Consider the following 12035-nt stretch of genomic DNA (forward strand, 5'->3'; position numbering starts at 1 on the left):
GGCCAGGGTGATGGCTAAAGCACATTTATTGCAGTGATTTTCAACAATTACTCCGATAAAAATGGAATGATTCTGTACACTCCCAAGTCCTAACTTCGGCTCATCGGGACAACTGACTGAACCGAATCTGTTCGTCTCCACTTGACTCTCCCTGTGTGACAAACATCATCAATTTGCGCACCAGGCGTGTCTGCATAGCCTCTCCCCTTTAAAGACAATGGCCGGGTTCAAGAGGATCAAAACCATATTATAAACCGGGTGGTTCGATCCCTGAATGCTGATTGGCTGACAGCCGTGGTATATCCGACCGTATACCACTGGTATGACATTACGTTGGCAACAAGTTTATAATAGCAATAAGGCACCTTGGGGATTTGTGGTATATGGCTAATGTCCAATGGCTAAGTCCTGTATCCAGGCACTCCGCGTTTCGTCATGCGGAGAAACAGCCCTAAGCCATGGTATATTGGCCATATACCACACCCCCTTGGGCCTTATCGCTTAAATGTATCATGGGTAAATTGTGACTGACTGACCTACAAATAATATTGAGTAGTTATTTACAATGCAAGGTTTTTTTTAGATCAGTCAGTCGGCAGTCACCTGCACTGTTGGCTGCAATGTCGAACAAAACCAATGTGAAAGAACATTTCCAAGTCAGGTCAGTTTGGTTGAGGTCAGCGCAATAATGTGAAAAGGGTAACAGTTTGTGAGACATGGCTAGTAGGCTGCCACTAATGTAACGTAGTGAGGGTTTGTGTGATGTAGGATAGTTTGAGAAAGAACACAAATTACTTGATTTGACTGCTCTACCTGATTTAACTACTGTAGAATTACGATTTACAGATCTAAAATAAGACTTTGACATCTAGTATGCTACATAGAAGCGGGAAATAAAGATTTAGACTTGAACCCCAAAACAATGCTTGCACAGAGATGACAAAGGTTTGCAATTGCGTCACTGGCTCGGGGAGGATGAAGACAACTATAGAAAGAATACAGTGTGACTGAGGTTGCCAGGTGGATGTCTAATTAAAGACTTGCATCCTGATCATAAGTAAACCACTTACCTCTATTGTGGAGTTGAATGAATCCCACTTCTTTACAACACACTGTAGACGGTAATTTGCAGTAGCAAGTTGACTTTGTAAAGGTAAAAACTAGACTTGACTCCCAGGATCTGGTCGAAGTAAAAGTTTTAATACAGAGCTTTTTGGAGTACAGATAGTTATGTGAAAATGCAAAGGCTAATAGCACCAGAGGCTAAGAAAAATTGGATAGCCCCAATGGCTAAAAGCATGGTGGCTAAAGAGCAAATTATGCTTCTGAGTATCAAGATTGTATAGTCATTCTGAATTACGTAAACATGCATCATTACAGACGTTGGTGGATATGAAGCTGATACAACTTTCAATTGAACAATGAGAATGGTGAGACATCTGTTACATTGTCATGTTTCCTACAGAGAGTAATGTCACAGATGAATGGGGAAACCTTTGGCGGTTAGTTATAATAATAAGCTTTGCTAATGTTCAGGATTTCAAGGTTGGATTGTCACGAGTTGAGGCCTAGAGTGTCCTGACATCTGATACATAGTATGTTGAAAGACAGGTATGTGTGAGTGCAATTCCACAGTAGCAGAGTGACACCGAGACCCAATTTGACATAATCTAAGGTGTTTGTATTGTGCCCACCATCGGTTGAGACACAGCATGCTCTTGAATACAGGGTGGGTGTTTTAGCTGATAAATGTACAAAAATGTCAATACATTTGACATTTCTAATTTAATAAGGTAGCACAAAGATGGTTGGAGATCCACACATTTGAAAATGTTGACTTGAATGGGAATATCAGTTTGAAATTATACTGTAATCTTCCATGAAATCATAGAAATATAGATAATAGAATAGACTTCCAATTTAAGTTGACATTCAACGGTGGGTTGACCGGAGGCCTTCTTTGTGGTAGTATTTAGAAGTCAAAATGTCTATTAAATTTCAATTTCAATGACGTATCAGCTAAATTGCAGTGGTCTGACGGGATATGTCCATTCTATGAATATATTTCTATGATTGAAATGCCAACCACCCTGTGTCAAGAGTATGCTATGTCTCAACCGAAGGAGGGCACAACACAAGCACCTCATATTATGTAAAATAGGTCCTAAGCTACAACATATGCGCACTTTTTTTTTTTTATAGGAGTTTACTTTTAGTTTACTTTTATTTTTAGATCATTGACATTAAAGGTAAAAAATGTCCACATTTTTATAAAAACATTTTTTGACACACATTCTTTGTATGCTTTTAAATTATATAAAACTCAACCGTTTATATTTTCCAGTGATGATGACATGGATGTCTCATGGTAAGGTGGGGGTATGCAAAATGGGCCAACTTTGAGCACATCTATCAGGTCCAAAAAGTAACTTTCTGACCACTTCTAACAAATGCAAATATGTTTAGAAAGTTTTGTGGAAATCAAAAGTGGTGTGGTCTAAAAGTTATTGAAATCAAATGGAATGAACCTGATGGAAAGGAGGAGGGACTTTGTATACAGTATTTATTTGGCCGGAAGATATACAGCAACTGTTATAAGATTGGATAATACATGCCATCATATATTTTGATGATCATCTTAAAAATGTTCACTGTAACGCAAAAGTTTTTATAGGCAAGGCCTATTATCTCTCCAGTTCCTTTTGGCAATAATAAAAAAAAATAACAACATTCTGAACTAAATCAGATGTTAATCACTGGAGTGTTAGACTAAATCGACATAGTTCTAAAAACACTGCTTAAAATCGTATAAGCCTGTATTGACGGGAAAGCATAGTATTACCTGTCTTATACCTTCACCAGTCATAATCATGCAATCTTTGCATAAGAAGTTGTGCTTACCTACAACACAGATAGGCTTCTGCGTCAATACTATGTCCAATTTTCTGAGCTGGTCAATGCTTTCAAGATGCACCTTTCTCCAGCATTGATATTTTTCTTCAGTCATCCAAACCCAAACTCCCTGGTTGGCAGCCTGGCTTATTCTAGTGATGGTGGAGGGGACAGAACAGGCAGCAGTGAGCCCTGATACCCAGCAGCTGTGTCTGACAGCCCACTCCCCGCTGAGCAGCTTTCAGTACTGGCATCAATGCTTAGATATAATGTTGTGTAATAGCAGTGGGTCGCCCTCATATCTCGGTATCAACATGCATACAAGTCTTACACACTGTACTTAGTGTGATTGTGAAGAAACATACTACTGTTATTGGTCATACTTCAATTACTTACTACTAGTGTGGCTTTATTACTAGCCACACTTTAGATATTGTAGGAATTATTTCTGATTTAGTTATTAATGGGACTTGCGAAGAAAACGTCCCATTCTAAATATTTGTCATACTTCTTTTTCTTCTTATTATTTGGAATGCTACTCCTCCTACACCGTTTAAGCTAGAAAAGTAATTCAAACTTTAAAACATGAAGATCGGTCTGGAATAGTGTGCTTGAATACAACTTTTTGATATCTGTTCATTCATTTTCATGACATTTCCTCAAGATTCTGAAAGGCCCCATAGTGACATCATCACTTCCAATATTCAGTTCACTGTAAATGCAACAATACAACTTTTGACACAAATCAGCTACCTTGACCACTTTGCCACAACTAAGATAGAAAGTTGAAGCGTATGAAATCTTTGTCTACTTCTCTGCTATTCAAATCTGAGGTTTGAAGAATTCCGATAAAAAGTTACAGCTGCCTTAGTAACCGCTTCAACATTTTTTGTAACTTTTTATAAACACCTGACATTTTTACCACTTCCCCAACAACAGAGGGTATGATATATTTGTCTACTTCTCTACTATTCAAATCTGTTCGCGAAACATAAATATATTCTACGGATGTAACGATACAGCTGTTTTAATAACTGCGTTAACACATTTTTACCCAACTTTTTCCAAACAACTGCCGTTTTGACCACTCCCTCAACAAGTCAGACAAAAGGCCCTGCATCTCAGTGCAAGAGGCGTCACTGGGTATTTATATCACCACCCCTTTTTTAAACTACTGGTAATTGAATAAAACATATGGAATCATTTCATAACCAAAAAAGTGTTAAAATCTAAATATATTTTATATTTGACTTTCTTCAAAGTAGCCACCCTTTGCCTTGATGACAGGGTTGCACACTCTTGGCATTCACTCAACCAGCTTCATGAGGAATGCTTTCCCAATAGTCTTGAAGAATTTCCCACATATGCTGAGTACTTGTTGGCTGCTTCTCCTTCCATCTGCAGTCCAACTCATCCCAAAACATCTCAATTGGGTTGAGGTCAGTTGATTGTGGAGGCCAGGTCATCTGATGCAGCACTCCATCACTCTCCTTGGTCAAATAGCCCTTACACAGCCTGGAGGTGTGTTTTGGGTGATTGTCCCATTGAAAACAAATTATAGTCCCACTAAGCACAAACCAGACTGGATGGCGTATCACTTCAGAATTCTGTGGTAGCCATGCTGGTTAAGTGTGCCTTGAATTCAAAATAAATCACAGACAGTGTCACCAGCAAAGCACCCCCACACCATCACACCTCCTCCCCCATGCTTCATGGTTGGAACCACACATGCAGAGATCATCCGTTCACCTACTCTACGACTCACAAAGACAGCGGTTGGAACCAAAAATATCAAATTTGGACTCATCAGACCAAAGGACAGATTTCCACCTGTCTAATGTCCATTGCTTGTGTTTCTTGTCCCAAGAAAGTATCTTCTTCTTATTGGTGTCTTTCAGTAGTGGTTTCTTTGCAGCAATTCAACCATGATTGCCTAATTCACACAGGCTGGGCTGCAATCTGATGTGCAGTTAACTCTAATTAACTTATCCTCTGCAGCAGAGGTAACTCTGGGTCATCCTTTTCTGTGGCTGTCCTCTTGAGAGCCAGTTTCATCATAGTGCTTGATGGTTGTAGCGACTGCACTTGAATAACTTTTAAAGTTCTTGTAATATTCCAGATTGACTGACCTTCACGTCTTAAAGTAATGATAAACTGTCATTTCTCTTTGCTTATTTGAGCTGTTCATTTGGCTCAAACGCGTTAAGGAAAGAAATTCCACAAATAAACTTTTAACAAGTCACACCTGATAATTGAAATGCATTCCAGGTGACTACCTCATGAAGCTGGTTAAGAGAATGCCAAGAGTGTGCAAAGCTGTCATCAAGGCAAAGGTTGGCTACTTTGAAGAATCTAAAATCTAAAATATACTTTGATTTGTCAAACACTTTTTTGGTTACTATATGGTTCCATATGTGTTATTTAATAGTTTTGACGTCTTCACTATTATTCTATAATGTAGAAAAAAGAGAAAAGAAAAAAAAAGAAAAACCCTTGAGCAAGTGTGTCCGAACTTTTGACTGGTACTGTATGTATATTTAACAAAACAAGTCGAGCTCTGCCCCACCTGCCCTGAATGACAGGTTGCCACTGGCTGTAGCGTTAAGATTTCCCTTCACTGGAACTAAGGGGCTGAAACCGAACCATGAAAAACAGCCCCAGACCATTGTTCCTCCTCCACCAAACTTTACAGTTGGCACTATGCATTCAGGCAGGTAATGTTCTCCTGGCACCCTCCAACCCAGATTGGTCTGTCGGACTGCCAGATGGTGACGTGTGATACATTACTCCAGAGAACATGTTTTCCACTGATGCAGAGTCCAATGGCGAGCTTTATACCACTCCAACCGATGCTTGGTATTGCGCATGGTGATATTAGACTTGTGTGTGGCTGCTCGGCCATGGAAACCCATTTCATGAAGCTTCCAATGAACAGTTCTTGTGCTGATGCTGCTTCCAGAGGCAGTTTTGAACTTGGTTGTGAGTGTTGTAACCGAGGACAGACGTTTATTACGCACGATGTGCTTCAGCTCTCGTTATGTGAGTTTGTGTGTCCTCCCACTGTTGTTGCTCCTAGATGTTTCCACTTCGCAATAACAGCACTTACAGCTGACCAGGGCAGCTCTAGCAGGGCAGAAATTTGACGAACTTACTTGTTGGAAAGGTGGCATCCTTTGACGGTGATACGTTGAAGGTCACTGAGCTCTTCAGTAAGGCCACACAGCCATGCAATCTATGGAGATGGTGCTCGATTTTATACACCTGTCAGCAACAGGTGTGACTGAAATAGCCGAATCCACTAATTTCAAAGGGGTGTCCACATACCTTTGTATACATAGTGTATAGAACTGATTGTTCAATGCTATCTATAAAAATGTCCTTGTCAGGAATACATGCAGACTACAGTATGTCCATTAATGGAATAGGTTCCATAGATGCTGTCATAATAATCACTTCAGAAGTAGACAAAAACCTTTGAGCCAAGTGGATGAGGTGGAACAGCTGCTATTGGGTATTTATATATCACCACCCCTTTTTTAAACTACTGGTAATTGAAGAGTACTGCAGTTGGGGAAAGGGCACCACCTAGTGGACTGGTGCCCTACTTCATGTAGTGGTGCTCTACTTCATGTAGAGGCGTGGTTCCTTTGACCTTGTTTTCATGGTGTACCTTTGTGTTGTAACAAAATATGTGGATACTTCAGAATATAGAATTACAGGGCTTCTCTAGAACAGACTGTTTGTGCTTCTACACCTGCAGGTGCTTCTACACCTGCATTGCTTGCTGTTTGGGGTTTTAGGCTGGGTTTCTGTACAGCACTTTGTGATATCAGCTGATGTAAGAAGGGCTATATAAATACATTTGATTTGATTTATATAATTTTTGTTTCTCTACAGCATTTTTGCTTATCAGAACTGTGCTGATGCATACCACTAAGCTGTACACAGATTCAACCACAAATGTCACTTACTGAACACTATTTTTATGGTGTCAATGAATTTATTTAGGGAGAGGGGCAACTTCAGGAAGACATAATATGATATTATGTTACAGTCATTAAGAAATAACATCCTCTAGCAGTCATACATTTACCTTGGGTACCTTACTAATCCCCACTGCTGCCTATGTCTATATCCCTAATACACTTACCCTGTCACTTTTCTCTCTATGCATCACATTATTTGTTTAACTTGCAATAAATACTCTCTCCTATCATTCTATCTTCATGTACTACAATATAAATATACCAGTATCGTTGCGGTTACAGGCATACTGTATTATACAGTCAAATAATACGTGTTTGCAGTTGCTAGTTACCTCTGATCTGTAGTCACACATGACCACAGACTGTTCATACAGTAGCTACGTGTGGCTAACATGAATTACTAGCATCTCTAACGACTTTATACAGACATCTCTGAGGACATGGTCCCTCAGTGGTCGAGGTGCATATACACATCCCTCAGTGGTCCCTTCAACATTGGGAATGCCTCAGTCATGTTCATGTTGTGGTCAACCTGCTACCAAGTCAGCAAAGATTTGTCCCCCAATATGGCTTTAAAGTCTGTTTTTGCCATTCATCTAACATGGCGCTCGTGTATTTAAAAAAATTCTGAATATTCATTTAATGGCAATATGTAACTATAAAGTGAAAATATGAAGATCTATCGCAGATTCGTCATAAATAATAGGATAAATAATGTATGGGATGAATAGCACTAGACAAGCCATCTGTTTGAATAGGCCTGGTTACCACTCTATTGCCCCATCGCTTTCCCCATCCTCAGATAGGACCACTGGAGAGACTACAGACTACACATGCTCAACCCAGCGATACACCTGCAATACCCCTCCTATGCAACTACAGTCCTCACAAGTCCTCATACTCAAGGGCCTTCAAGTCGCAAGACATGACATTTCACGAGGACAGAGCCTGCTTGAAGTTAAAGGGAAACAATGGCTTCACTCCCCACATAACTGATTCTGTCAGCTTGAGTAAATTCTAAGCAGAGCTATCTACCTCAGTTGGTTTTGGTGCTTTAGCTGAATAGGGATATACTAAGGTTCTGTTGCTGAAGGGGGTGAAGGTCTTTGGAACGTGGAGAAGGGATGAAGAGGTGCAGCCAGGTAGGGTGGTGCTGGGTATATTTTTGTTAGTGTTCAGGGCTTGGTGACCCGCTCTCAGGGTGAGGGACACAGTGTGACAGAGGTTGCCTTCCGATTCCTTACCCTTCTCCCAGAAGTGAGCACTAGCTCACTCACTGGACCCCGCATGGACTAGACAGAGGGAGTTTCCACCCGGGTGCACACTTCGGGAAGAAGGGAAGGGAGTTGGCCACCATTGGTCTCTCTCCCTGAGTGTGCAGGAGGTCAGAGTGGGGAGGTCAGGGGTCAGCCAGGTCAAAGGTCACAGTTTGTTGCCGTTGTTCCGCAGGTTGTTGAGCTCCAGCTCCAGCTGTTGGAGTCTAACGTCTTTCTGCACCAGCTCCTCTCTCAACCTCTTTAGCTCATCATGCTGCCTGAAGAACATCCGCATGAGCTGGGAGAGAGGAATGACACACACACACACACACACACACACACACACACACACACACACACACACACACACACACACACACACACACAGTGAAGGTCAGGGTAAAGGCATAGTGCAGATGCATTGGCAAGACAGTGCCTGTGGTTGTGCAGTGTGCTATGTATTCTATGTTGTTCAAGACATGGTAATGTTTCTGAGAGTGAGTAGGGACATACCGCTGTCATATACACAACAACACATCAATTGGTTTCACCTCGTTCTCTGTCTTGGGTGGAATACTCTCCAGCAGGCCATTCATCACCATGGTCTTCCTCTCCCTCACAGGGGCCTTGAAGGCCTTCTGGCAGGGCCGCTTGTATCCAGCCTTTAGGGACATCAACACTGGCTCTACACACACACACACACACACACACACACACACACACACACACACACACACACACACACACACACACACACACACACACACACACACACACACACACACACACGGATGATGCTCACCAGTTTTGCATAATTGTATGTTTGTATCAGTATTCATAAAAGCATTAGTTACATGTGTATGCCATTTTGCAGTATAGCACTACTCACCTCTGTCCATCCCACTCAGCCACTCATCTGCAGTGAGGGCTGGTTCTGTGCCTGCTGTCATAGGGTAGATGTCCTCTTGGTATGTCTCGGACTGCAAAACCACAAGACAGTATTAATCATTCCTATAGCACCCAAAGCAGAAAATGAATGCTGCCGCATTGCCTTGTGCTAGTCTAGAAAGCACCTAGGCAGTATGATAAGGGTGACAAGCCAAGCATAACCCATATGGTGAGAGGAATACATTTCAGCTAGCTCCTGTCCTGGGTAATATTCCACACTAATGTAGCATTAGTGGCCAATATCATACAGTATCTCAGCTACTCAGACAACTCCCTTTGTCCAGGAAGGACAACATTTGATATCACTTGATTTTGCTTAGCTGGCGCATTTAGTGTTGAGTGCCCTAACACAGTTTCTGTAATATTACTCTTTGTGGACTCTTAGGATTTGAACCCAGGTCCCAGTGGCTAGAGGCCTCCTTGACCAATGAAGCACATTTGTTCTCTCTCTCTCTCTCTCTCACTCTCACTCACACACACACACACACACACACACACACACACACACACACACACACACACACACACACACACACACACACACACACACACACACACACACACACACACACACACACACACACACACACACACACACACGGTAGTTAATTACATTTTGCCATGTAGCGATGTAGCTAACTGCTAGAAAAGAAAAAGTACGCAAGAAATTCCTTTTTTTTTTTTTTCATCAGACCTGCCTAATTATCACTTGAAAATGTTTCCATTTTTAGTAGGCTAAATTACACATGATTCCAGAGTGATCTGTTCTTGCAATTTGTAATCTATGGCATTTCAGATTGAAATATGATCATTTATCACTAAGTAGTTTGGATGTAGTGAACTACTATTTAAAAGTAACCTTCAGTTAAGTAAACTATATTTTTCCTAAGGCTAGAGTAGCTAAAGTTCTTCCATTGTGAAGTGATTGGTAGCTTCAGAGTAGCTTCCCCAACACTGCACTCCATTCACCCTTCGTGGGACTATCATGGAGATGGGCTCGATGAGGCCCCTCAGAGTCACCAGCTTGTAGAAGCGGAACACCTCGCAGGCCGCCACGTCCAGCCCATGTTTTGGCATCACTCCTGTGAGGGTGGACAAAGAGAGGGAAAGGGGGTTGAGGTGAGTCTTGGAGTTAAAATGGACACCTTACATACCATGCCAATCTAGGGGCTTCTACTGTCAAGAGCAATGTTCAGACAGCATAGATAGAAACGGAATGTCTGGAACAGTCACAATTCTCTATATCAGTTGGAGATGAGAGACGAGTCTGGTCTATGTGCAATGTTCTGAGTGCTGCGAATGTCCCTCTTGTTAGGATTCCTGATTGTGCTGTGGGTTCACTGAGGGCTGAATTTGAGATCACATCCTCTAAAATCATGCATTGATGTCAATTGGAATTTTGCACTAACATCAGAGTTCTGAGCGCAGATCTCAAGTTTTATGATTCGGCACTAATAGAAAAAAACTCAACCTTGTACCCTGTCATGTATCTGAAATGTTGTTCCAAGAGTTCGAAAAGTATGATTTTCACTCATTGATTAACCTCAATTTACAGGCTTCCTCACTGATGAACGAGACCTGGAAGGATGGCATTGCGATTTGTAAGGCTACTTAGTATTCATCGATTGATGTGAGTGACTTACCCAGGCCTTTCTGTGGAGCCGGGGACCTGAACTCCATTAGGTACTGCAGGTAGGGCTTCTCTGTGCCCACCTCATAGTATCTGATGTTACCATCTCCCTGTGAACCAGACACAGATACCTGAGATCACACAGCAGATAGCAGTAATGTTGAGGTTCCCATGGTAACACACTCTCTTTCACACACGCGCATACATATATTTCACATACACACCACACAAAATGCATTTTCACAATTATAAGCAAATGAGGAAGCGCACACCCCACATAGGGGTTCCATTTCAAGTCAGTCAATTCAAAAAGTGAAATTAAATCCCAATTAAATTCAAGAGAGAAATTCGCATTAAAACGTACAAATTAAATTCATACACATCACCTCACGTGATAGTTGAAAGCTAAGGTCAAGTGGCCTTGGTATGACGTGTCTTACCTTGCCTGCCAGGTAGAGCATGTGTGTGTCAGCATCATAGAAAGGGAAGAGCAGCCCAGACAGCCCATCAATCTCCTCTTCTATGATGGGCATGGACAGGTCCTCCTGGAGAAAGAACCTTAGTGAGACACTGCTCTACACACACACTCTCTCTCTCTCTCTCTCTCTCTCTCTCTCTCTCTCTCTCTCTCTCTCTCTGTGTGTCTGTCTCTCTCTCTCTCTCTCTCTCTCTCTCTAACATAGACACTGATATATCACCAATGAGCTCACCTGATCCCACAGTGCCACTTGTCTAGTGTTCCATCGAGAGACTCCGGTGGTCACCAGGCGCTTCATGTTACCCAGAAACACCACTCTGTTCACCCTGTGGCTCTTACAGTCAGCTTCCTGTTCAGATATATGGCAATAGCTCTGGAAAATTATTCAAACTGGTTGTGTTACAACACAGCATGAAACAATACAGTAGCTACGTCTACAGAGGTAATCCTAATGCCAAAGCATTTGTGTGTGTGAGGTGTGTAGTGTGTGTGTATGTTTGTGTCTAGGTACCCCACAAATGGTGCTGTATATGGAGACAACACAGGTGTGTGAACAGGTCACTCTGGCTTTAAAAGCCATGTTGCAAGTTAAATGGGCTAATAAAAATAGAACATACAACCCTTGTAGATGACAACACAAAACAAATGAGAAAATAAATACAAATAAACATATATACACTACTGGTCAAAAGTTTTAGAACACCTACTCATTCAAGTGTTTTTCTTTATTTTTTGCTATTTTCTACATTGTAGAATAATGGTGAAGACATCAAAAATATTAAATAACACATATGGAATCATGTAGTAACCAAAAAAGTGTTAAACAAATCAAAATATATTTTACA

At 41.4% G+C, this 12035-nt stretch overlaps 1 protein-coding gene across 1 annotated transcript in view; it reads right to left on the minus strand.

Moving 5' to 3' along the window:
• Window positions 1-6880: 6880 nt before the first annotated feature.
• Window positions 6881-12035, minus strand: part of coro2bb (coronin, actin binding protein, 2Bb) — a 52895-nt gene continuing 47740 nt past the window's right edge. Inside the window, exons 6-12 of the mRNA XM_014123980.3 lie at window positions 11423-11539; window positions 11153-11257; window positions 10726-10822; window positions 10052-10164; window positions 9024-9114; window positions 8686-8819; window positions 6881-8432 (exon numbers count right to left, since the gene is read on the minus strand). Of these exons, the coding sequence (XP_013979455.1) occupies window positions 8301-8432; window positions 8686-8819; window positions 9024-9114; window positions 10052-10164; window positions 10726-10822; window positions 11153-11257; window positions 11423-11539 (789 nt within the window). The 3' untranslated portion in view covers window positions 6881-8300. The remainder of the gene's footprint in view (window positions 8433-8685; window positions 8820-9023; window positions 9115-10051; window positions 10165-10725; window positions 10823-11152; window positions 11258-11422; window positions 11540-12035) is intronic.

Source organism: Salmo salar, chromosome 10 (genome assembly GCF_965601325.2).
Source record: "Salmo salar chromosome 10, fSalSal1, whole genome shotgun sequence".
NCBI classification, from domain to species: domain Eukaryota; kingdom Metazoa; phylum Chordata; class Actinopteri; order Salmoniformes; family Salmonidae; genus Salmo; species Salmo salar.